General features: G+C 49.2%; 2 protein-coding genes across 3 annotated transcripts; one reads left to right on the top strand and one right to left on the bottom strand.

Moving 5' to 3' along the window:
* Positions 1–528: 528 nt before the first annotated feature.
* On the bottom strand, positions 529–11,892 carry RBM18 (RNA binding motif protein 18). Its single transcript, XM_058853545.1, has 5 exons — positions 11,714–11,892; positions 6,073–6,199; positions 5,443–5,529; positions 3,630–3,715; positions 529–2,301 (listed from the first exon to the last, which is right to left on the bottom strand). Exons 1-5 carry the CDS (start codon positions 11,824–11,826, stop codon positions 2,142–2,144), a joined length of 573 nt encoding a protein of 190 aa, XP_058709528.1. The 5' UTR covers positions 11,827–11,892; the 3' UTR covers positions 529–2,141.
* Positions 11,850–25,827, top strand: MRRF (mitochondrial ribosome recycling factor). Of its 2 annotated transcripts, none has more exons than XM_058853543.1 (7): positions 11,850–11,982; positions 12,904–13,103; positions 13,376–13,531; positions 14,764–14,882; positions 17,665–17,756; positions 23,100–23,259; positions 24,677–25,827. In XM_058853543.1, exons 2-7 carry the CDS (start codon positions 12,929–12,931, stop codon positions 24,752–24,754), a joined length of 780 nt encoding a protein of 259 aa, XP_058709526.1. In that variant the 5' UTR covers positions 11,850–11,982; positions 12,904–12,928; the 3' UTR covers positions 24,755–25,827. The 2 variants fall into 2 exon arrangements, with proteins under 2 accessions (XP_058709526.1, XP_058709527.1); XM_058853544.1 differs by lacking the exon at positions 11,850–11,982 and adding an exon at positions 12,015–12,204.
* The last annotated feature ends 1,082 nt before the right edge of the window (positions 25,828–26,909 follow it).

Genomic DNA, 26,909 nt, shown 5'->3' with positions numbered 1-26,909 from the left:
CCAATTCCTCTTCACAGGTGGGCACTGAGCCCAGCTCTCCTTCCCACCACCAGCTGCCAACCTCCCTACTCACGGCTCCCGCGCCGGCCACAGCGACGCTGCGCTCCCCGGTGCTCTTCAAACCTCTTTTACGACGGTTTTATGCAAAGTCCCAGGGTCGATGCTCATGAAAATCCCATTTCTGAGCATCTCCCTCCTCCCAGCTCCAGGGTTAGGCTGTGCTCTCGGCGCAGGGAAGCCGCAGCATTCCCGGGAAGCGCAGGCAGCAGCAGCTCCTGCCAGGCCGGCGGCAGCAGGAATGACCAACACGAGCACCAACCTGCAATAAAGCTCCCCCAGGTCTGAGTCTGGCCGAGCGACAGACAAGGCACTTCTGTTAGCGACCACGGCAGTGCAAAGAAATAATTAAAAAAAAAAAGACTGATGCCATTGTGCCTGGGTTCTGCCAGTGGACTTCGGCTGATGCCAAGCATTTACCACCCTCACTCACTTCCTGCTTGCCACCCTCGGCTTTCCTGGAGGAAAACATGCATTTTAAATGTTTATTTAGAGCTTAAGAATTTCAACAGATTGTATTCAAATACAAATAAATATCAAATTATGCTTCTGATGGGAGCACAGGCACACACCCATTTGAAACCAGGTATCTCCTGAACTCCTAACGGGAACAGAATTCAGAGCTGTTCTAAGCAATGCGGATACAGACCCAGAAAGCTACAAACGTTAGAGCACGCAGGAACAAACACAGGCTGTTCACAGGAATGCAAACGGCTGTCACTGACATTCAGAAGGGTACAAACTCCCAAGAATACTACTTTTCCCTCTACTCAGGTATCCAAAAACTAGGAAACAAACATTAACAGCACGAGACCTACTTTAGAACAATTGAGGCTTTCAACAATCCTCCGCCACAGACAGGCACGGCTCCGTTCCAGGTGCTCGCTTCGGCAGCAGGAAGCCAGCTCTGCCTGAAGGGAGGTGTGCTGCTGCTGCTGCAGGAATACAAACCTCCCTGGGCTGTGCCACTGAGCACCTCCTGCCTGCACAAACCGGGGCTCTTCCCAAATTGTTTTCCTCCTCCTGTTTGAGGCCACCATTAACCAGTTTGGGGGAGCAGCTCAAGAGTGACCGATGAGGTCTGACAGGACTGGGGAGGGAAAATCAGAGCAGTGTCACCTGGACCCAAGCACAAACTCTCTGACATCCCCCTGGCACATGCAGTCACTGCACTGTGTGCACAAAGGAGAAAATGCTGCCAGAAAATGTTTTTTCCTCAGCTTTCTGTTTTACAGTGGTGCCACCTCACACCAAGTGGCAGCTGACCACCTCTACCAGCTCGTGGAAACCAAAGCTGGGCAGGACAGGGGGGAAAAACCAAGTTCATGGTTTGGCAGATGTCTCAGAGGCTGCAGTTACATCTGGCTCATGAGGATCTGCCACCATCAGGGATCACTGAACACAAATGCCAAAGCTCAGGGCACAGCACAGATCTCAGTGGTGTGTAAATGCACTAATTCCAACATGCAGGCACACACCTACAGCCTAAATGACACTGAAAATCCCTGTGCTGTGTCATTACCATGTCATAAAGTAACATTGTGGAGTGTGCAAATCAAAATGCAAAATCAATTGGCTTTGGTGCATATAAAATATCGCATGCACAGTTACTAAAGGTGTTGCAAGATCTATTTAAAATGAGTTTTATTGAGATGAAAAAGTTTTTCCATTATAACTACAGCATGTTAATCAAAACCAAGTGCTTCCCCTTCCATTAAAACATGAATTGGAATACATTTTGTTCAAAAATACTTTAAAAAGTAATCAGTTAAATGGAGTATTTTTGGATGTGCTTTACTCCAAACGCTGGTTACTGTTTCTAATCTGGCTAATGAATGCACACTAACAAGAGGTTTGCCTGTGTGTTCATCAGAGGCTTTGAAGGGAACCTATTTCTCTCAACAGCCTTCAGCTGTGAGCTGCACAGGCAGGAACGTGCAGACCCTCGGGTGTGACAGAGGGCTGTGCTGGCCGTGCCCCGCTCAGGTGGCACCGTCCTTCCCACTCTACAAAAGTACAAAAGCATTGGAGGACTCCAGGTATACAAAGCAGTGCTTCTTGCTACCATCATCCATTCATAAGCATCATCTTCTGGATTTCCAGGCAGCTCTGGAGTAAGGAGTAGTCCTTTTCTTATCCGGTGGTTTGAAGTAAGAATAAACAGGTGCTGCAGCATATTCTGCGTCTGGATTTTCTGCCATCATTTTCAGCTTGGCTTCAATGGCCTTGATTTTTGCACTGACACTGGAAAGAGAAAAAGCAGAAGGGAAATTGAGCTTGATCTTAGCATGAAACCAAACTACAGAAATCCAGAGATTCTGCTGACATGCGAATCCTCCCTGCACAAGGAGGGGCCAGGCAGCCCCAGTGCTGCATCCACAGCGAGGCAGGAATGCACTGCCCAGAGCCCACTCTGCTGCATTTCAACCTCTGCACGGCTTTGTTCCTCCTTCAGCACCCCAAAATAACGGCCCCTGAACCTATTCAGTGCCTTCTTGAGGACGCAGAGTGAGACAAGAACACGACAAGGCTTCCTACTTCACGTGAAATGATGTAATTTCAGGAGGTCTGAGCATGTGCAGCAGAGCACAGCCTGGAGCAGGCTGCTGGGAACAGCAGAGAAATGAAAGCCAGACTTCCTCCCAGCTACAGCTTGCTCGGGATGGGAAAACCCCAGACTCTAATTAGGTCAGGAAGAAACATTATTTCAGCATTAGCAGGGTTTATCCCAAAGGGAGAAGCTATCCTAGGTTACACCCCAAATTCCAAAGACTTTTGTTATTCCCTATCCTCCAGTGGGTATGGACGGGGAGGAATGTTCCCTTCCCCATTGTGGCTTCTTGCACCATCCATCCTTACTAGAACTAGATTGTTAACAATCTGCATGACTCAAACCCCTCTGCTCTTTACTTCCTAGCCTGTTACTTCTGAATTCCAAGCTCATTTTATCTCTGGGCAAATGCATTAATCTGGTCCTGGTTCCTCACAGGGTTCCACTGACAGAACACAGAGGAAAACCACACACCCTTTCAAGTAAACTGTGAATTAGCAAAGCAGCTATGTGCTTTAGGTAAATGCAGTGGTTGGAGAATTCAACCACATCCCACAGACAAGACCTACAGGCAAAAAAACACTGGCAAAAAAAAAAAAAAAAATTATGTGAAGTACTACCTGTGACTTTGTTATAATCTTCTACCACTGCTGTAGAACTTCTTGCTCATGAGCATTTTGCTGAACCAAATCAGTCCAGTAAAAACCCAATTCACATGAAGTGCAGAGATTCTGGCCGAAGGAGCTGCAGTGCTACACATTCCCAACTCCCCATCTCACCTCATTCCCTTCCTGCTACCCATTGGCTTTGCATGTTAGAAAATAAACTTCCAGTCTGAAGTGTCCCACATCAAGTGAGTGATTTCACAGGCACTGCCCCTTCAAAAACAGCTTTTTTGCCGTGCTAGATTTTTAACAGAAACAATGCCAACAACTCTAAATCTTACTGAAATTGAAAAAGTTGGTTTCCTGCCAACTGGGACCCAGTCCCACAGCTGGGTTACCTCTCACCCATCTCCTACCTTAGGTTGGACTGGGGTGGCTCCGTGCTGGAAGATGGCTCCAGACTGATTGGAAGGATCTTCTCATTCTTATTGTGATCATATCTCTGCAAGCAAGAGACCAAGGACTGAGTCAGCTGTAATTAGGGACAAAGAAACATTTCCCACAGATGGACTTTAAAACTGGATTAACATCGCCTCAGGTTTTGTGGAGCTTTTGGTAGGAAAGATTTTGGTGGTCAAACACTGAAACAAATCCCAACCACAATATTTGGTTAGCACCAACATGGAATGCAGGCTGGATACTGAACAGTTATGTGCATTGTACTGTGGATCCTTAAACCTTCTCCTGTCACTTCTTGTTCCCCTCTATGTAAGGCAGGAAGCACAGATGGTAAATCTGAAGGTAACTACTGAGCTGTTTGCTATGCTCCTTATGTGCAGAGCCAGAAGGTAACCCAAGCACATGACTGCACAGAACTGGGAAGTCCTGGGTGAAAAGATGGGGAAAAAAAATAAAAAAAGACCAGTTAGGAACCACCTCCCTTCTGTAGAAGGCAGCTTTGTGAGTCTGTCATCTCTGTGGGCAACGGGCCTCCTGAACTATTTGCAGTGTTCTGCTTCCTTATTTCGCTTGGCACGGAGTCAGGTTTGTTTTTCAGCAGAGCTGCTCAACCCGACAGCGTCTGGTGAGCCTTGGCCACTCATCTCAGAGCTGCTTACCAACATGCTGCTCTTGTCTAAAACAAACTCTTGTTACAATAAGCCAAAGTTTTGTTCTGTTAAGTCTTTCCATTCAGGGACTGGAAAATGCCACGCGAGGCGATCATTTCTGCGTGTTCTTCCCCAGACCCCTGAGCACTCACTCCTCCAGCTCAGACTCCTTTTGTGGCCTGATCATTCCTCAGGCATCCAGAAGCACGTGGCACTCCAGTAGCTCCACAGAAAATGGAAACTGGATTTGTACAAGCTTGGATGTGCTGACAAGGAATCAGTAACTAAACCAATGTGGTCTCCTTTAATGGAGATACCTGGTTTGGTTTTTTAAGCATCCGAAACAGATGCACTAAAATACTGGATAAGACAAAGCAGAAAGCTGCTGGGAGGATAATCATGTAAAAGAAAACTACTCAAAAGAAAATAGCAACAAGCATTTCCTCTGTGCCTCCCCCAAAATCTGTTTTCTGCAAAGAAATTTATTCAAAATAAATTGCTTTATCAAATACGAGATAGTAAAAAACTGCAGGAAAAGCAAGGCAAGAATTTTTAAAAATGAAAATAAGGATGTTCCAGAAGGTACTGCCTAAGTCAATCTTAAAAACTTGATTGTTTATGTGACAGAGCAAGGAATAAAAGGATATTTAGCTTAGATGCAGAGTATGTTACTTTAAAGTCAAAACTAATTAGAGCTGCTGCCACATAAGTGCTTTCAGAAGTGGAACAAAGTAACACAGTAACCGGTAATTGGGAATTTCCATACCTCTCCTATGCAAAAAAACCACAAAGGGAAGGATTCAAACTTCCAGCCAATTACTCACTAAGTTTGGGAAAAGTTAAAACATGGGCATTTATAGAAGTAATCTGTTCACACTGCTCTGAGCAGAAACCCCCTCCCAAAAAACCCCAGGTTAAAGGGCCTGTCCTCACTCACAGCTAATCCAGCCCAGTCTGGGTAGACATGAGAAGCTGTAAACATCAACTCTCCAAGTTATTTCCTAGAACAGACTGTAATTATTTTGCCAGGCCAAGACTGCCTTGATAAGAAGGCTTTTATTATTCAAGTTTTTCAATTTTGCAAACTAAAAGCAATTCCTCTTTCCAGCAGCCAGCTTACCTTGACTTGTGCATGTGCCCACCGCACCACCAATTTCTTGGACAGGGCCAGCTTCCCATTGAGACACTGGATCGCCTTCTCTGCTTCCTGCACAGGAAGACAGTTCCATAAACAAACCAAGCCTTTAGTCAAAACCTACTCACATGGAAAGAGCTCTTTTTTCTTTGTTATTTAGCTTACTGTAAGTACAGCTCACTGACAGCATAGAGAGTTTATCCCAGTGTATCCCAATCCAGGGATATCCCCAAAAGACTCCCAGTAACCAGACTTTATCTGCCTTTCTTGCTCCACCTTGCTATGAATAATTTTCTAGAGCTAATGCACAGTGTTAGGGCTCTTCTGATGTCCTTATCACCAGCAGCAAAAAATGGACCAAAGAACTGTCCCTTTCTAGTTAGCATTAAAAAGCAGGATTCAGGAAAAGACAGCAGAGGAGAAAGGAAATCGCTATTGCTACTTCCAGGAGCAGTCATGAAGTGACTGTGACAAAGCAGAGCTGTTAGAATTCTGTGAGTTTGTGTAGATGAAGTACTGAATTTATCCTTTAATCTTGTAGTTTTGAATTAGCACTAAAAAAATGGGAAAGGAGTCAGTCATTTATATCAGAACTTTAGATAACATACAACTTACCTGTTTGGTTTCAAAGTTGACAAAACAGTAACCCCTGGGCTGCCCTTCCAGAGCACCAGACTTGTGGAAGAGAAAGTCAAATTGCTTCACTTTGCCAAACTTCTGAAGGAGTTTGAGGAGGTGGTATCTGGAGAGAAGAGAAAACATTTATGACATGTTTTATCCCACTGACAGTGAGGAGGTAGAGATGAACCCCTGACACTCACAGAGCTCATACTCAGTGTAACAACACATTCAGCTGTGTCACACACAGATTCCCAAATCCCTGCAGGGGTGGGTGCCCTGTGCAGCACCCCTTCAGCATCCACAGCTCTGAGCAGCGTTACCAGTGACTTTCCAAAACCCCAAGGCACAAAGCTCCCTCCACTCCCAGCACTGCCAGCTGAAGGGCACAGAGATCTATTAATAGCTGCCTTTTGGACAATTATGCAATGGCTCCCAAGGGGTTTGGGAGGGCTCTGCCTCCTGCTTCACTAAATCACTCCTACTTTCAGGCATAAGCCTCCTGCCTCCCCCTCTCTAACCTTGATGTGATCACCTGAAGCTCCATTCTCTGCACTCCTCTCCCAGCACAAGCACTCTGAGCCCACAGCACCCTGCACCCCTCAGGATCCCGCTCCTCCTGCTGCCCTCCCTCTCCCAGAACAAACCCTCCCCTTCCCTGTGCCAACCAGTGTCAGTGCTCTGGCACGGACACCCCAGGGCACGCAGACACTTGCCTGGAAAAGATGGGGATGCAGGAAGACAGAAGAATAAACAGAACAACCTGCAACCAGAAACTGCCAGCAGACCTCAACAAAAAAGGCACCAGGCAGCCCTCAGCATCATCCAGCCTAAATCTGCCAGTGCTTCTGGCTTAGACAGCTTTTCAGTGACATGTTCATGGAAGTCAGACACTTTTTTAGCCAATTATCCTCCTGCCATCCAGTGGGGAGTGTGCTGTTTCCAATAAAACTGGGGAAAGCCAGAGTAAATCTGTCTGCTTAGTATCTGGTGCATTGAGCAACTTAAAACAAGGAACACATATGCTGTACAGGCCACATCTAATCCTGAAAGTTCTTTGCAGGTTTTTTTGGTTGCCTGGGATTGAAGTGTTTAACAACACTGGCTGACCTAGGAGAAAAGTGACACTCCCTGCTCCTTCACTGCCTGACCCCATCCCTGACATTTAAGAATTCTTTAAGTGTTTAATAAGGGTGTCTTAGTCAGGACTCATCTCCCAAGCAGCTGTACAGTGTTTGTTTCCATGCAGTGTAACCCAGATTTTCAGTGTTTAAGGCTCAGAGAGCCTGCCAGGATAACACCAGGCACCAGGTGAAACTCCCATGTCCAGACATGAACAGTCAGTAATGGCCCCAGACAGCCAAGTGCACCAGGCAACTACAGGGACTGTCCAGATGGGAAGGGCAGACAGCATTTTTCCTAATAAAGCCTGATAGGATGTCTGAAAAGGGCCTTAGCCCTTTGTTAAGCTTCAGAAGCCAGGCAAGAAAGTTCCAGGAATGTGAGTCATCCCACAGGATGGGTCACGGTGGACATTCAGGATGTGCACTTCTAAAGAGGTGAAGGTGCAGCGTGTGCACAGACGAGCAGTGCAGAAGGGCCAAGTTACCCCCAGGGGAACACACACATTGTCATTGATTATGGAAGGCTTCCTACATCCTTTGGAATACAGATGAAGTGCATGGTCTTCCAAGAAGCCTATGGGCTCTCAAACTCTGCTCTGAAAGCAAGGGGAACTGAAAAGAGCAGGGTGAAGAAAAGGAGCTGATTACACAGTAGCCAAATTTCACCACCTCACACTTCCAACAAGCAGACACAGATGTACAAGTGAAAACACTGACTTTGGAGACATGATGTATAAAAAACTCCACATGTTGCACTTCCACAGCCTCCAAAATATGTAAACGCACCTCAGGTTTGTTTCTGTAAACACACTGCTACAAAAAGCCCTGGGAATTTCAGCAGTGTGGAAATGAAGTCCTCACCACCAGGATGCTGTTCCCCTTCTGGCCATTACAGAGGCAGGGGAAGGGCAAGGATGATTCTCACTGAGTTCTGCCCTAAAAAACCCTGCAGCTGCCTTGCCAAAAGGAACTCTTTGGGGGTGGTTTGTTGGGGGTTTTTTTGAGAGCATCTGCATTCAAATAATACTTATTATTAATTATTTAATTATTTTAATTTAATTTTAATTAATTAAATTAATTATTATTAATACTTAGCAGCGAGGTGATAGTTCCTCCTTTAAAACAATTTTCATCAACAGTCTAGAAGCAACTTATATCATCTATTTTGTTCAGAATCCTTTTCCCAACTGTGCCTGCAATTTTACAACTGTAAAATTGTAAACTCCTCTCTGTGGAGCAGCTCAGAAATCCTGTATAATTAATGCTTTAAGCCGTGATTATGGATTGGTATTGTTAAAATATTGCAGGCATTAACAGTAACTTGACAAGTGGTTCCTCAGGCCAAGAGGTACCGAAGAAGAAGATGGTAATGGAAAACCTGAAGCCTTATTAAAAAAAAAAACCAAAGGTGAGAAGATGTAAAAAGCTTTACTATGGCAACAACACGGGTCATCCAGAGCTTGGAAGTTGTTGGCACCGCCACGGCCCCACCGCAGATCCACGGCCAACCTCCATCTCCACTTCCTGTCATCTGATGTGAATGCGAGACAAACCTGCAGCTCCCCCATTTCCTTTTCCTCCTCTCTTCCTCCTGGCACCCCGAGCGCTATTCAGACGCAGGCAAGGCTTCCTCTGAACAATGCTGTCCCAAGGATCCCGCGCGGGGACCGGGCCACATGCAAAAACTATTATTGCGAGGAATTCTGCCCCACTGGGAGCCAACGGGGGTCTGTAACAACAACTTGTGCACACATTGTTTTCTAGGTGAGACTCATCGAGATGGGATCCTCGACAAGCAGCACAACAGCTGAGGAAGTTGAACACCCGCTACTTCATCCCTGTGGAAAATGAATGGGCATTGAAAGGCTACGGGAAACCAGATCATGTGAGCCAGAGAGCTGAAAATGAAATCTCTGCCTGTCCAAAACGCTGAAAAGCCTCCAAAGGTTTTACAAACAGGAATGGGCAGAGGAGGCAATTCTACCCCACCTGCCACACGGAGACGTAACTGAACAACGTGGTTTTGCCCCATGGGGTGGGAGCACTGAGGGGTGAAGAGGTCACACAGCACTGATCCCCTGCCCTGCTGTGCAGCTCGGGCACAAATGATGGTGGTGACACCAAACCACGAGGAACCACCTGCTGCTGTCCTCATGCAGACCCCATGGCAGGGATCTCAGAGCTTCCAGAGTGCCTGGAGACACCATCCTGTCACAAGCAGCTGTGAGGTCCCCTGGTGCCAGCTGTCCTCCTTCCAGCTGCTGAGAACACACTCAGGAGACTCCCAGCACCATCTGCTTCCACAGCAGACAATGCTTCAAGGATGCTGCATAAAAGAAGTCGCCCACAAACAGTACCAGCAAGGAGGAATGCCCAGCTGAAGAGCCACCATAACCCAGTGCACAGGGCATGTCAGCACCCCCAGCTGAGCCACAGTCACTCAGTGTGTGCAACAGCCTCCCAAAAGCTGTCATTTGTGGGCAGCCCTACATTTATAAATGCCTGTTCCTGCAGCTTGTGCTCCAATGTGTACATTACCTATTAACTCTCCAGCACTCGACTGCAGCTCTAGCTTGCTCTTTAAATGGAAGTCTTGGATTGATTCAAGACTTTCTGATCTCATTTCTGCTCGAGAGTGTCACAACCACTTATTAACTCTGCCAACTCAATCAACCTTACTCTGTCTTAAACAAATCCAACAGAGAAATAACAAAGGCAACTCTTTAAAAACCAGATAAAAGCAGCAAATGCAGAAATATTTAAGTTTTCAGGGGTTTGATTTAGTCGTGTGAGTAGTAACCTCAACAGAATTAATTCAGAGGAACAACAAGAGCTAGAGATGCAAGCCCTTAGCATGAGAGAATAAGGGTCAAGATGATTTATAGAAACTCACTGACCACACACTTTCTCTACACTGACAATGTGCTAAAAGGAGCTTCCTCTTCTTTTGTTCACAAGGAAATGGAGATACAACACCATTTGCAGGAGAGAAGAGCCATTTCAAAGCAAAAACAAAAAGAAAGACACATAATTATAAAGTCTGAAATAAGCAGCAAACACTGTCACTCATCACTGGGCAAACTTTAAACATTTAGGAGCATAGAAGCACTCTAGGTTTGAGAACCTTGGAGAAACCACCAAACTCACTTCATCCAAGTGATGAAAACAGTTAATTTTGCCTTATAAACCTATTATTTATCTGGCCAAGATTAAAAGGAACAACTTACACCGAGCACTGAGGATCACCCTGGGATCCAATGCACTCACACCCTTCACTCCTGCCCTCACACTAACACAGCTCCTGAATCCCTGAGGACTCAGCAAACAACACTCAAAAATTCCTATATCTAATTTCACGTGGTCAGTGAATGTGGACAAACCACAGCAGCAGAGCTGTGGGATGGAAGTGGTAATTAATGCAGAAACCTCCCCAGGCTGAATGGCTGAAATCACAATGCATTAATGATTCCATTTAGAGGCTATTAGGGAGCCGCTCTGCTCAGATGAACCACACTTAGAATAAAACCCCAGCACCTGCACACACACAAAAAGAACCAGGAAGAAAAAGTATTCCACGACAGGCATACACAATAGTTAATCAAAATGCTTGTTTGTTATGAGTGTGTAAAGCCCAAATTGTTTTGGTTTGCTTTCCTTTTTATACAACCTAGTGATTTCACAGCACCCTATCCAAATATTGGACAGCACATCATATTCCCTTAACAATTTAGCTGTTCAAATGTTATGCTTGCTCAGGAGATAATTATCCATAGCCTGGAGAAAACACAAAATGCTCACACACATGTTTGATTCATGCATTTACCCACCACAGCAGCCAGTCCCACCACTTCCACCTCCTCACCACCCACTGCTGCAGTCACTCTCCTCTGTTTAACTCACACCCAGCAGAACACCAAAACAAGGCTGTTGTTTGACACAGATGCCTGCCTGTCAGGTCTGCCCTGCCCACCCTCATCTCTCCACAGACCCCAACCACTCTGGGTACAATCTGCAGGGCTGTGCCTTGCTTTACCATTGTTTGTACCCTGAAAGTCTCCGGCCTGATATTCTACATTTCCCTAGTTTAGAGGACGGGGATGTTTTCAGCCCCTGGGCTCGCAGCCCGAGCGGTGCTTCAGGACCTGCTCTGCAGAACACCCCACACAGACACCCCCGCTTCCAGCCCTGTCTGCCGCAGGCACGGGCTGCTCCTCAGAGCTGCGGGGCAGGGACAGGAGCCGGGAGCGCCGCACCAGCCGGTGCCGCCTGCCGGGCACGGGGCACCCCCAACACCCGGAGCGCTGCCGGCACCGGAGGCCGTGCTCGGGCAGTGCTCGGGGCTAACGCTGGGCCCCGGGGGCTGCCAGGCCCGGGGAGGGGCGATGCGGCACCGCCCGGGCGGGTTCGGTGCCGATGCGGGAACATGGCCCCGTCCGGGGCGGTGCCGCTGCGGGGGCGGAGCCCGGGGGGGTTCCGCAGGCCGCGGATGCCGCCGGTGCCGCGCGGTCACTCACTCGGTGATCTTGGGGTCCAGGTTGCCGATCCAGAGGCGGTGCCCGTCCTGCAGCGCGCCCTCGGAGAGGATGGAGGCGTTCTCCAGCGGCAGAGCCTGGCGGCCCGGCTCCATGGCTGTGCGGGGCCGGCCCGGGCCGCTCGCTCCGTCCCCGGGGGCCGCGGCCGCTCCGTCCCCGCGCAGGCCTCGCCCCGCCCTCGGCGCCGCTCTGTGACGTCACGCTGCGGCCCGGCCGATGACGTCGCCTGGGACGCGCAGGGCAGAGCGACGGTGAGCGAGGCGCTGGCGCCCGCCCTTCCCCGCCTTCCTTCCCCTCCCCTTCGCCGCCCCCGGGCCCCGATCCGTGCCACCGATTCCCGATCGCCGGCCCCCGATCCCCGCTCCTCGGCCCGGCTTTGCACGGAGCACCGGGATGATCGGGCCGGGGCGCCCTGAGAAGCGGGAGCGGCGTGGGCGGCTCTGGGGGCGGGGCTACGTGAGGGCGGGGTCTGGGTGTGAGGGGCGGAGCCGCGGGGCCGGGGCGCGCATGCGCGGGGCCGGGGACACCGGCGGGACCGGGACCGGGGGCGGGGACCGGGACCGGGGGCAGGGGCAGGAACGGGAACGGGAACGGGAACGGGGAACAGGGGCAGGGACGGGGAGCAGGGGACCAGGGGCAGGGGACCGGGAGCAGGGGCAGGGGACCGGGAGCAGGCGCAGGGGACCGGGAGCAGGCGCAGGGGACCGGGAGCAGGGGCAGGGGACCGGGTGCCCCGGGCGCAGGGAGGGGCGGTTCCCCCGGGGGCTCCGCCGCCGGCTCCGCGGGGACCGAGAGCCGTCTGTGTTGCCGCAGCTCTGAGGGCAGCAGATCCGCAGCTGCTGGAACTCCCCGGAGCCTCGAAGGGCCCAGTCTGGAATAAACCCTGTGAATGCGGGGGTGTTACAGGTCGTGAGACAGAAATTGAAGTTTGAGCCCGGCTGATGTGCTCACAGCCGGTACCGGCTCCTGTGTGTGCCAGGCACATCTGGGCAGATGCGCAAAGGCCGCGCTGATACCGCGGGCTGGCGGCCACCGAGCCCCTGTCGCTGCACTTGCCCGGTGGTCACTGCAGAACCCCAGACCTGAGCCCACATCCCTGAGCTGCCCCTGTGGCCGCCCCGACTGCCCGAGCTGTTTGCTTTAGCACGCCAAGCTGCCTTTCTCTTCTCCAGGTGCATCAGAGAGGGGCTGTGAGCAATGGCTCTGGCGCTGAGGTGCCTCCGTCCTCTCCCGTCCCTGCTGCACCGAACCTCCTTTGCCGTGGGCAGGGGGCTGCCCCAGGCTCCCAGAGCCTGCCCAGCCCTGCTCCTGGAGGGCTGCAGGCAGTGTGCCCAGCAGATGCTGCCGAGCAGACAGCTGGCTACCAAAAAAGGTAAAAATGGCAGCTTTTTTCACGGTTTTGCAACCTCTCTCTCAGCATTTATATGTATTTATTTATTTTGGCTGATGTGCTCAAGTGGTGAGCTCTTTACTCATTAAAAATACAGTTACTTTGGGTTCTTTCAGTTTATCTTAGACTTGATTCTAAATCTGACCTCTAAATCTGACTGATTCTAAATCAGACTTTAATATCTTCTTTCTACTTTCTAACTAGCTTGTCAGATATAGAAACAAATTTTTTTTTTTTTTTTTTGTGATCTTCAGCTAAAGGTAAAGGACAGAGTCAAGCCAAAGTGAATATCAGTGCTGCTCTAGTTGAGGATATTATCAATTTGGAGCAAACCAATGAAGATATGCAGGCAGTCATAGAAGCTCTGAAAGAGGATTTCAACAGAAATCTCAATGTTAGAACCTCACCAGGTTGGTAATTTCCTTGTGTGGTGCTCTGTAGCCTGTAAATAAGGATACAAATCCTAGTAATGGACAACTCAAATTTTTTCAAAATCTGTTTTCTTCTCCTGGAGTTACCTGCTGGGCATCCAATTCCTACAGCCCTGACATCCCAGCTAGAGGCTTTCTTCACCCTGAGCTTGACCAGGAAGGATCCATTTTTGTTAATAGCTTCCTGGAAATAGCTTTTTTAAGTGGGAGATGTCAAAAGCGTCTAACTGAACTGTTTGCAGATGTGATGGAGAAGCAGGTTGTCAGCTAATGGTGCAGTAGGGCAGGAAAAATCCAATTGCCATTAAATTAGCCTTTTGGAAATTGCCATTGGGCTGGTGTCTGGCATACACAAAGTTTTTTCTGCTGTGCTTCTTTTTGGGTAGTAACCTGTACAAACCTCCTTCATTTTATGGGTTTTGTGTTTTAGGAAGAAATTTGAATATATTTGACTGAGCTACAGTTACTATAACACTCTGAACACATGCATTTGTAAGTGTATCAAGTTTCAGGGATAAAATTTAACATTAAACAATGACCAAACTTGAATCATTCACCACCCCAGCTCTGGCAGGGGCACTTCTGTCTTTAATGGAGCTGGAAAGCATAGCTCAGTCTCTTAACTATTTATTTTAAACATAGGTATTTTTTTTAATTGCACTGATAAAGTACCTCCTGTCCCATGTGCCTTTTGGCCTGTTAACATTTTGCAGCAGAAAATAGAGAGCAGATTAAGAGTAGCTCAGGGAGAAACTGAATACTTTAAATTAGGCAGTGTACAACACCCCTCTGGGGACCTGGAAAAAAAAGAAAGAGGGGTTTACAGCACTGCTAAGTTAAAAACAATATTTGTCTTGATTTTTATAGCACCATTTTGATTTTCTTTAAGTAGTAAGAATTAAAAAATAACCATTTCCCTTTAATTCTTAACAATCCTGCTTGGTTTTCCAATTCTAGTTGCAAAAACAAACAAAGAGTTTTGTTTTCATGTTTTTGTGCTTTAGAGCAGCTTTGAAATATTTAACTTGTGAATACACAGGGGATGCCTGAACACAAACAGCACCTGAAGTCTGAATAAACACTGTTTTTTCCTTTGTGACCTCTGTATTTTGCATGGTAGGGGGGAAGTGGGACAGTGTGGACACGTTTTTCTTCAGCATCACTGCACAGTGTTTTATCACCCTGAAGCTCTTTGTGTTTGGTTCTTTGAGGGGCCCTGGATCACATAACTGTGATGACAAAGGATGGGAAGTTTCCGCTGAACCAGCTGGGGCAGATCTCACAGAAGTCACCGCAGCTCATGATAGTGAACATGACCAGTTTTCCAGAGGTGAGGACACATTGGGAGGGGAGCTATTTGCCACGGGAACAAACAGGTTGATGCAGAGCAAAGGAGCATTTAGACAGAATCAGTCAAACGTGGCAGGGCTGTGGGCTGGGGCTGGGCTGTGTCACTTTGTGCTGACACAGAGCAGAAGGGGCGTTTTGCTGCTGACAGCAACTCCCCAGCCCCACGTGGCCCCCAGAGCAGCTCACCTGCAGCAGCACCGGGTCAGAGGAGAGTTACTGAGTGCTGTGGTTGCTCAGGGTTGTATCCAAGGAGTGCCACAGTTGCAGGGCTTTGCTTTGCAGGCGCTTCCCCCTCAGCTGGATCTGCAGAACAACGGGGAGCATCATGGACCAGGTGCCTGGATTCACTGTGTCCTTCCAGCCCTCCCCATTTCCCATGCATTTATGAGAAGCCTGAGCACACACACTCCCCTGAAGTGCACACATGGCTGCAGTGCTGTATCAGCCCCGTTGTATTCATTTCAGTTCCTTGTCAAGACGTGGCCATGCACAGAATCAGACATGTAGTTGGAATTTGTGCTGGGGACTTCATCAGACACCTCTGAAACTTGCTTATGTATTACCTGGGCTGGGGATACCCCTGAGAGTTCATGAGAGATGCTGCTGATGGAGCCTGTGACCTTCTGAACAGCTTCCCCGGTGGGACTGAGCTGGCTTGTGCTAAGTGCTGTCACAGAGCTCGACTTGGGCACTGCTGAGCTTGGCCAGCTCCTCCCTTGGCAGCACCTCCAGGTCAGAACCTGAATTAGGGGCTCTGATTTATCTTCTGTGAGAGACAAGTTATTTTAATTTTCTGCAGGAGCCTTAGACCTGCCCCTGAATGAGGCAGCAAATCCGAATCCCAGCTCAGGATAAAGCCCTTGTGGTGCCCTGCAGCAGGTTCCTCTGACAGAGCTGGGCACAGGGGAGCAGGAGCGAGCGCAAGGTTAACAATTCATCCCACTCCAGGGCTGGAGCTTTGCCAGGGCTTATCTCTATTTATTTTGCAAAGGCTTTCCCCAATTAATTAAGTCAGCAAAGTCTCAGAGGAGGTCAGTGTAAGGCACTTGATGCCTAAGTGTTTCTTAGAGTGTAGGCCATGTGTATAAAGGCTCTGAAGAACAGAGGCCCCTCATCAGCAAGGTCCCACAGAGTGTCAGCGCTGAGAGGGACAGGGAAGGCCCTCCATGGCTTGTCCCATGCCCAGGCAGGAGTTCAGGCTGAGAAATGGGTATGTGAGAAATTAAATATCCTCTATTTAGCATTGCCTACTTTTGTTTCCTATGCTAAAGGACCACTTGAACCATTTCCCTCACTACAGTTGCTTTATACCCATACCTGTTTTGTGATAGATGGAACTAAAACCACTAGAGACACGATCACTTGATGTCATTATTTACAGCATACAGTCAGTGGATCATGATGTAGAGAAGCAAATAGAATTGCCTAAAGAGTCTGACAAATAAAATAATCATAGAAAAGAACTTGCAGAGCCAGAGTCTGTTTTCCCAAGAGTTACAAAACCAAACAATGTTGTTTTTTTAAAGATAGTTATTTTTTTCACAGGCTACAGGAGGATGGGGAAAATACTGCAATATTTTCCCTTCTCTCATTATTCTCCTCTACTTCTATCTCCTTCAATATCTGTGTTAAACACAGTTTTTATTGAGCATTTATTTCCTGCAGAACAGGCACTGTCCGTGGAATAACACATTGACATTCCTAATGTGCTGAGATCATTTTGGTTGCATTTTCTCTGCCCTTGTAGTTTCAGGGGACAGCAGTTGTCTCCTGCAGAATATGAGCAGAGCATTCATTTAATTCAGTGATGTCGCACATGAGGGACCTGAACAAATCTGCAGAGCTTTAGGTTGTGCCTCAGCTGGCAAAAGCTGAGCTTTATAAATACAGTCTGAGCTACATAAATACTGCAGCAGCCTGGAGCTAAAGTTAATGATGGCAAAGAGTATCAGAAATAGCATCATGCCTTGTAGGAAATGTGAGTGCCACAGGAAAAGAGACTCCTGGGGCTTGTCAGAGTTGGGAATGAAGTGACCTGGCAGAGCCCTGTGGGTGTTCTTGGCCAAACTCTGCTCTGACCCCAAAGCCTGACACTCTGTAAAGGTGCACCCACACTTTGTGATGGGGGGTGAAGCCTTTTAATCACCTTGCAGTCACCAAGCAAACCTGCCACCCCACCTTCCAAGCAGAGCAGAGTGTCAGCCAGCGGTGGGGGAGTTTTGAGAAGTTAATCCTCACTAATAAGCTGTCAAATAAACAGAGCTGGGCACAAGCACTGGTTCTTAGCCATCTGCCCTGCTGTCCTGTGGTCAGGTTGTAGTGCTGAAGTGGTTAAGTTCATTAAGGTTTTAAAATTGGCACTGGGTGATTTCTAGGGGGAAACATTCAACTGGAATTTTTAAATGCTCGGAATCTTTCATCTCCTTTGCCACAGTCAGGCCCTGCCTTGGGAATTTATTGCGGTTTCACTCTGCGTTGCCTCAAACCATTCAAATAGTTTCAAAGAAGCAAAACAGTTTTCTTTTGTTGTTGCTTCCCTTCCCCTCTCCTCCCTCCGTGCCCCCCTACCCCAATACGAGCGGCCGTAGTTTCCCATTCGGTTTGATCAAAGCTCTCTGCACCAGTGTAACTTCCTGATCTTACTGGTAACAGAAGTAAATGTTTCCATGTTCCATGGAGATGGATTGCCAGCTATTGACAGAGTTCTGGCATATGGGAATGATTATTTCCTAATTCCCTTTACCTTTTGATGTGTTTTACAGAGCACAGCTGCAGCTGCAAAGGCTATAAGGGAGAGTGGCATGAACCTGAACCCAGAGGTGGACGGGATGGTGATTCGGGTGCCAGTTCCCAAGTGAGTATCGATGCCTGAGCTCATCATCGAGCAGGATAACACAGAGCATTGCAGTGAGTGCCCTTCAGAGGGTAAACATGCATGATTGCTTGTTTGTTGCCCCATGCAGCTGCTTTGCAAAGAGCTGTAGTTTGGGTTTGGGAAAAAAAATATGAGCCCTTAGAAGCATCTTGTGGAGCCTCTTTGGAGTGTCTGAGCTCTAAGTCACCACATTCTGATGATTTGTCTTATTTTTCATCTTCTCTCTGCAAAGGAAGCTTGGTCCTAGCTGGCTGCAGCACTTTGAAAGAGAGAGCCAAAGGCTTTTGAAACTGTATTGCTTTAATTCAGGGGCTGATATTTTCTGCCCTGCTCTAAATTCCTGCCATTACACCAGCACAGAACAGCAGTGTTGAGCCAGTAGTTTTAGGTGAGAGTATCACCTTGCTGCAGAGAGCACTAAAAGGAACTGTGAGAGGAAGAAAATTCATAGCTTTGACAGAAAAATCTGCTCACTCTTTGGTGTAATACACAGTGTGTAACTGGTGGCTGTATGGAAAATCGGGCATAGGGCTGGAAAAGCAGGTTACCCCTGGGCAAGGGCTGAGCATCACTTCCCTCAGCCAGCACAAGTATCTCCCAGACCCTGGACAAGGCAGGAGGTGCATCCATGCTTCAGTTAGGATCAGGAGAAGCAATCCTGGCTCTGCCTGGGATTGGGGCCTGGTCCATTCAGATGGAATCAGAGACCTCCCATCAGCTCCACCCGCTGACACACACACAACCTGTCACAGGGCTGCGTGGCACAAGGAAAATTCCTGAGCTCCTGTGGGTGCTCAGACCTTATGGAGCATCTGAATACCCCGGGCAGGTGTGGCTGGGCACGGTTTCACACCGTGCTAGAGACAAACAGCTCCCACCCAGGGCATGCACAAACCCCTGGCACGTGCACTGCCTTGCACAGGCAGGTGACTCCTTGGTAGAGATGAACCAGGTATTTCTTGTGCTGTAAATCTCCTTTAAAAATTCTGTGGAATTTTACCCAGCATTTTGATCAGAGAAGTCTAATTGCAGCTTTCCGTTGCTGTCGGTGAGAGGGAATGACATTATCATTCTATTTGCTGATTTTCCTTCCCTGTGCTCCCTGCCCTTCCCCCATTCCTCAGGAGAGGAGGCAGAGGAGGAGGAGGGCACCATTATCTTTGTAATTGCTGAGGCTCCCGGGTTGCTGCACAGTGGTTTGATTGTTAATGGGCACTTGGGTCATCCTTGAATACGAATTGCAGGGGAGGAAACTCCAAAACTGCGAATCCCAAGCTTTAACAAAATACTGTGTTTTTAAACAAATGTGTACGGTCTGTCACTATCTTTGGTGGTGCTGCAGAGTGAAAACAAGGCTTCTCTTCCCAGGGAAGCTCTGCCTCCTGTGCTCCTGTGTTCCTCTCCTGTGTCAGGGTTGCAGCTCTTGGTCCCTTCCTGGCTGCTTGGGAAGTCCTGAGTTAAGGATTTGGGCTTGGGAGCTGTGCCCTGTGGGTCTGGCACCTCCAGTCCCTTCTGCTCTCTAGCTCCATGGCTGGGGCTGTGGGAGTTTCAGCCACTTACCAAAAAGACAAACAGTTCCAGCCTTTTAAAAGCCCACAATGAAAAAGGCAGGGTAGAAATTGTCATATCCCTCATTTACTTTTAAAAATCTTTAAAAAGTTTTGTGTTATTTCCAGCAGTTCATGAAAGAATACAGAGAGATGCAGTGAAATTGCAGAATTACATCAGGTGTGCAAAATAAACAACAAATCAGAAGAAATGAAGATACAATATTAATATTGGTTCTGCAGACTTTGGTTCTTTCATTAAGGGAAGCGCAGTAAAAATAGAACCAAATCCAAATTGTCCTTACCTGTTATTATAACCACTCTTCAGTGTGACCACTGGACACACATGTGTCATATTTTGCCTTGTGCAGGTCCAGCTGTGCTCCAGAGTGTTTCAACAGAGCATTTAGAAATGGAATTTGCTTTTCAGTATTTATTCTATCAGTTTAGTTTTTGCAGTGCAGTTTTAACAGAAAAAATACACTCGTGTCGTTGGTGTTTACTTCTGCTGCCTGCCAGGACCCCTCTGCTCCCCAAGGCATTCTCCTGTTTGTGTGGCTAGCACTGCATAGGCAATATTTATTTGTATAAAAAGTAGCCTCTGAGGGTTTAAAAATAAAAATTAAAAGAAAAAAAAAAAAAGAAAAAAAACCATCCATGGGAACGTTTGTATTGGTTGATCTCTTGGCCGAATTTGACCTGACCTTGTGACTTTTATGGTATTGCCTCATTTTTAGATTCATCTTTTTTGGACCTATTGTGTTACACTGGATATTGTTTGTAAATCAGTAATATTTTTACACATGCTTTACTGAAAGCCAGATGACTCATTTGAAAGTTTAATGACTCATTGTGAGCCTTTTTTTTCCCCTCTGCCCTTTAAGAAGTAAGCAAAGATACCTACTATGGGGAGAAAGGACCAAAAAATGTCACTTGAAAACACCCCAAAGCTGTTCTGAGCTGCTCCTGCTCATCATCAGGAGCCTCTCGCTGTGTTTTATTGAGCAATAAATGCTGCACCCTGTGTTTATCTGCAATTATGAATGCAGAGTGTTTCGTTTAGCCTGCTTTCTTCTAACTGATCCCTCTCCTTCAGAGGAAATTCCTGGTGTTGGAGGTAGAGAAATCCCAGAGAAATGTCTTGAGCTGAGCTGGGTCCCCTCTCTGCCCCACCCGGGGTGGGACACTGAGGGCTGCAGTGCTTAAACCCTGGGGCTGGGGGAGACAGAAAAAAGGATGTTCCTCTGAAAAATAGATGTGAGTCCCCTGACTTGTCACTCACCAGGTTTGCCCTGGTCCAGGCAGGACAAGGCTGTCCCTGGGGGACTGGCAGGGACTGACCCTGCTGCTCTGTGGGAGCATTGTCCTCATTCCCCATCTGACCCCCTTTCCCCAAGTTCATTCACACTTTGTTTTGGCTTTAAGAGGGGGTAGGGACGATGGTTACTAGACAGAAAAGAAAACATACCTAAGAACAGCTTAAAAGTCCCAGATCTCGGGGCAGGATTAAAACAACTGTCCTTAGAAACCTCGGGCCTGGCTCGTGTTGATGGATTCCTTAACCAGAAACAGCATCTGCTTGGAAAAGTGTCTGTTTCTGGCATTATTGGTAGCATTGCTGAGAATTTACACACGGTCTGGCTGGAACATAAAACCCGCTGAGAAACTCCCCGGCACTGCGCGGTGATAAAAAGAAATTGGTGTTAATAAAGACAGACAAGGAGGCATGAAAGCTGTGACCCAGTGCCAAGAAGCAGAGGAAATCTGGCAGCGCTGCATAAACAAAAACATTTCCTTCAAGGCTCGGCAGCCCCGGGCAGGCGAGCGATACCCTCGGCACAGCTCGGAACGCCAAGCTCAGGTCTGCAGCTGAGCAGCTCCCTCCCACCCAGCAGGAGATGGCAGAGATTCCCAGCTCCCATCTGAGCAGCCAGGATTGACTCCTCACTTCCCCCCCAAAAGCTGCCTGAGAATGTGACCTCAGGCAGAGGTCTGTGAGCCTGGGAGCTGCCTTTGGGGGTTCCAGATGTGCTGTGGGGCTGTGCCTGGGCAGGCTGGATGTGAGGAGCCCCAGAGGCACCAGTGATCCCCATCAATGAGGAGAACCTCAAGGATCTCTGCTCCCTCCTGGACGGGCATTTGGGCCAGGCTCGAGCCTGTGCTGACCAGAAGCCTCCTGCCACATGTGGTGAGTTAGGCAGGGAAAGGTTCTTCCCCCAGAGGGTGGTGGGGCACTGCCCAGGCTGCCCAGGGAATGGGCACAGCCCCAGGGCTGCCAGAGCTGCAGGAGCCTTTGGACAGTGCTCTCAGGTGCTGGGTGGGATTTTGAGGCTGTCCTGTGCAGGGCCAGGAGTTGAACTCTTCCAGCTCAGGGTACTCTGAGATTCCTTGTGACATCCCTGGCCAACTCCCTCCGCAGCCCCTCAGCAGGGCGGGGACGGGCCGGGGTGCCCAGGCTGCTCTCTGGGTCTGCCAGCTTTCCTGGCAATCCTGAATTCCTGTAAGTCCTAACTGGTTCTGGGAAACCTCTTCCCTCTGGCTCTGTGAGATGGGGATGGCTGCCAGAGACCTGGCTGTGGGCAGGGGCTGAGGGTCCCCCTGCACCCCCAGAGCCCCCCATAACCCACACCCAGGGGCTCTCACCCCACATTTCCTGAGCTCTCTGTGGAAAGAGTCCTGGCCCCAGGGTTTTGGTGACCCAGGCTGCTGCAGCCAATTTCTAAATACTCCTGTGAAGTGTTTATTTTGCAGTATCACCCCCACGCATTCTCCTGCTAGTGAGTCTCAGGGAGAGCGCTGGGGTTTCTCCTTCTCCAGGCAGTCTGGAAACTCCAAGAGCTATGAAAATAATTAAAATATTATTGTTAAGCACTAGCAGTTGACAGTGGTCAGCTGTAGGTGCTGGAGCATTATCTGAGCTGAGGGGACACATCAGCCATTCCTGAGCCTTTTTGATGGCCAGACCCCCTCATCAGCAGTTTTTAGTTTGGGATTGGAAGTTGAACATTTTTTTGTGACACCACAGCAGTAACTGGCCCCACATTAGGGGGAAGGTTCGCTGGAAGTTCTCCTGGGCTGAGTTACCTGTGGCTTACCATGTCCAGCAGCATCCTCTTGTCAACCCAGGTGTTCATATCATCCTGATGGGAAATTCTGGTCATGGTGAGCTGGAATAAGATAAAGTGAAAGAGAAGCTCCTTGGCTTCCAGGCACATCATTCAGGGAGGCAAATCCAAGTTTCAGGAGCAGACATTTCCTCCTGGCTTTGCAGTTTGGTGCTTTTTAGGATGACACTTTTCAGTTCCATCTTTCAAGTCTGGAGCGGGATTTTTCCTCTTTCCCACACATGCTTTGGCAGTAGGTAGTAAGGAAAGTCTGAGCATTTCAAGATGACTTTCAGGCACTGCAGCAACAACTGTAAGGCAAGATTCAGTCCAAGATCCCCAGCTTAGGGCTGGGCTGGAAATTTTCCATTCTAGGCTCAAGACTTGCTTCCCTGGGATGCTGTGCAGAGCTGGCAGATTTTCTCAGGTGGACCAAAGCAGAATAAAAATGTGCCCTGAGCTGTTCAGTCCCTCTGGCCTGAGACACAGTGTCTCCACACAGAGCCAGCTCCATCTAAACCCAGCAGCTTTTGTGTGTCCCTGGGCAGGACAGCACCAGTTGGAGAGGATCACTCATTTACCCAGAGTCCTTCACAGAAACTGAATCTGGCTGTGCTACACATGACACTGCTTTTCCTTTCCGTGTTTTTCCTCTCCTCTCTCTCTCCTAGGGTCACGAGAGAGCACAGGGAGAGCCTGGCCAAGCTGGCCAAGCAGTCCACCAACAAGTCCAAAGAGGCCCTGAGAAAGGTGAGAAGCAAAAGCATCACCCAGGTAAAGAAGTTCAAGAACAAAGTGTCAGAAGATACCATCTGGCTGCTAGAAAAGCAGGTAATTTTTCTTTCCTTCTGCCATATGATGGTGTCCCACAGCTGAGTGGTTTCTCCCAGCCCTTGCTGACAAATCCTCAGCACTGAGAACCCGGCAGGGCAATGGACAGCGCTGGGCTGAATTTTTGGAGCTGGCAATGACATTTGTATCTGCTTTTTCTTTGTGAGATTTGGGGCTTCAATCTCAAAGCCAGACTTAGAATAGGAACCACTGTAAGCTGATAGAGGGAAAAAGAATTCCCCAAAATCTTTCATACTATGAGGGATTGTTGCACAAACCAGCAGAATTTAGGGAGTGAAACAATCCACAAGCATGGCTATACCACCACTCATGCTGTGCCTGGCCACTGCAGATGTGTTAATGAGCATTGCTCCAGTTGCCATTAATGAAGGTCTTGCAAGATTATCTCTGTTCACAGTTTTTGGCTCCAATTCAGGAAAATACTTAAGCACATGCCTAATTCCCTAAGAGCAGATGTCACTAAAGTCAATTACTTGGGCATAAACTCAGGCACAAGCCTAAGTGTTCTGCTGAATTGATGCCTCTGAAGGCAGGCCATTACTTCTTAGCTGTTTGTTTATTAACAGCTAAAGTTAGATACATTGCAAATGCTCTGGGACAGTTCTCTGTGTGCTCACAAAAATAAACATCGATATACAGAGGGTTTGTGCAAGCAGGAAAAATGGCCATGCCATTGTAACCGAATCCTGGCGGGAAGCAGCTCTCCCAGAGCACACAGATGGTTTTCTGCATTGGTAGAGGTAACATCTCCAGTGGAATTTTTTTTCTTGTACCCAAATTTTTCATTATGAGCAAAGGTCACTGTCAGACCTTGCAGATCTGAATCCTGTGAAACCAGTGCACAACTCCCAGAGTGCTCCAGTCTGTACCTGCCTGAACGTTTTCATCCCTTTTGCACCCTGGCTGTGTCCATCTCTTCTTACCAAGAGAGCTGATCCCTGGGCAGGGCTTGAGCAATCACCATTTTATTTCTTTTTACAAGAGATAAACAGATTGTTACGTGCTGTGTGAATTCCTGGCATGTGCACAGGACCTGTGTGTTCCAATAGTGCTGCCAGAGCCTCTCTTCCCTGGTGCCAGCACCAGCAGGTCTTTGGCTCTGCCCCGAGTCTCTCTGTTAAACCTGACCTGACCTGTGCAGCCCAGCCAGGAGTTTTGTGGGCATCTCTTTTCCGAGCCTTTGGTCAGTCCCTGCTCTCACAGTCCAGGTGCCACTCTGGCACGGATTCCCTGAGGGCTGGTGGCAACCCCCAGGAAGAGCCAGTTACTGCCCCAGTGCTCTTGGGGTTTTATGGGCACCATAAGCTTTGTTCCAAGGGGTGGTTTGATCACTCTTTTCCCTTTGAACTGTGGCGTCACCTCACACAGTGCTCTGATTTCTACTGTCTTGCCACAGATCCAGCAAATGGCAGATGAGGCTGCCACGGAGATGGACAAGCTGCTGGCAGTGAAGACCAAGGAGCTGCTTGGATAAACACCATCCCAATGGCCACACTCCTCCCCCTGGAGCAGGAATGAGCTGCCACATTCCCCAGCAGCCAGCCCTGCCCGGGGGCAGCAGCCTCAGGGATGGGCAGGGACAGCTCTGTGCCTGGGCAGCTCTCACTGCCTACCCTGGGGTGTGCTGAAGGGAAGGGGGGAGCTCTCCTTGCTGTCCTTTATCCAGATGGGAACAGCATTGGATGAAATGAGATCAAAAATAAAATATCAGGAAGGAGAACTGGAAACTGCTGGAGGCACAGAGGAAGAACTGCCCTGCTCACTTTGTGCCCCATCTTTGCACCATCAGACCACCCACGAGAGGAACCTGCCTGTCCTGCTGCAAACCTCAGCATTTATTTTTGCTTGAAATAAAGCCAGAATGAGATGTGGAGGAACAGCCTCACGACAGGCAGGTCCTGGGTGTTCCCTCGGCTTCACGTGTTCCAAAGCAAGCATTTGCCCCGTGCCATGGCTGTCACTGCCAGCAGAGCGGGCAGGGACGAGGGAGCTCGGCACAGGCTGGGCAGGGGCTCTGTGAGGAGAGAACTGAAAGCAGCGCTGTCAGCACGGCTGCTTTAGCCAGGATGAGAAGACCTAAAACCAACACAGGAACTTCCCCAAAGCAGCATCTGCCTCCTCAGCCATTTACAAACGCCTGGGAGCCTCTGGCACCACGGTTCAGGGTTGGAGGAGGTACAAGCAGAGCAGGTCCTGAGCACATGACGGAGCTCAGCTCCTCACTGTGAGCAAGTACTTCCCAGGACAGCAGACGGCCTCGGTGGCAGGAGCAGGAAGATGCTGGCAGCCCCCCAGCCCTGCTCCCAAAGCATTTGGGTTCAAAGAGCACCAAGTGCTCTGCACTCCTTAAATAAACAACTCCCCAAAAGTTAGTTTGTGTGCCATGGGGAGGGGGAGGAGGATGAAGGATTTGCTCTGCTAGGGCCCCACATGTCAACAATTTCTCTGCTTTGTGTATTTTGGCCAAAGCCCTTACCATGATAAATGAATAAAGGAAGATGGCGAGCCCAGGGCGGTTCCACAGCTCGGGAAATTGCTTTCAGCCGATTACTGGATTTCTTTTGACATTTATCAACTGGGCTTTTTTTTTTTTTTTTGCCATTATTGCAGTCTCAGCATCCCCACAGCAGCCTGGGCTGGAAGGGTTTCCCTGGTACCTGCCCAGGAGCAGCAGCTGCTGGGCTGAGAAATCCACAAAGCCAGGGCAGGTGGAGAACTGCTGCTGCTGCTATGGAGGCTTCTCCAGCCTCTTCCCATTCTCCAAGCCCTTGGAATGGAGGCAGTGGACTGGTGGAGGCAGGCAGTGGAGCTATAGGGGGTCATACACATGGGAATTTCCCAAATATTTACCACTACACGAGGAATAAAACCTGTGGTAAAACGACCCTGGTGCTAGGCTGGGGACAGAGCTGCTGGATGGTTGGGGAGCCCATTTACCTTCATCCCCCTGTCACCCCTGTGCCCTGGAGCAGCCCCAGGGCCCACAGAAACTGCTCTCAGCCCTGGTGCCACTAAAGCAGGGCAGATGGATGTGAGCCTGGGGAGCTGTGCCCCCACAGTCCATCCTGCTCCCTGTGGGACAAGCAGAAAAAAAACAGAGCCCCAGCAGCTCCCAGTCACACAGAAGCATCCAGGAAAAGAAAGGATGGGCACTCACCACCGGCTGGCTCACAGGGCGGCCCTGGAGAGGTCCCACTTTCCCTTCGCAGCACGAATCACCTGCTGCTCCACATCAGGAGCTGCAGCACAAGGTCTGCCTGCTCCAAACACTCCTCCACTGGCACCAGCGGGAGCCTCTCACTTGGTTCCAGCCTGGATTGCACCCAGAGCTGATAAGAAGCTGCAGCTGATGCTGTTGGCGGGTGGGAAGGGAGCTCCAGCTGTGCCAAATAACCCAGGAGGGGAAGGGAGCGGGCCAGAAAGCGGCTGGGCTGCTTTAATGTGGCTCAGTGTCAGCGATGCCACATCAGCCCCAAATGGCTCGGCCTTGGCAGGGCAGAGGGTGAGGGAGGGCCATGGCCAGACCCTCTGCTGTGCCCTGGGCTGTCCACACCCCACTGCCCTCGCAGGGACCCCTCTCCCAACAGCCCCTGCCAGCCTGGGGCCTGGCAGGTTCCACCTGGTGGGCA

This window comes from Poecile atricapillus, chromosome 20 (assembly GCF_030490865.1).
Source record: "Poecile atricapillus isolate bPoeAtr1 chromosome 20, bPoeAtr1.hap1, whole genome shotgun sequence".
Lineage (NCBI taxonomy): Eukaryota > Metazoa > Chordata > Aves > Passeriformes > Paridae > Poecile > Poecile atricapillus.
This window is presented reverse-complemented; position numbering and strand designations above follow the sequence as displayed.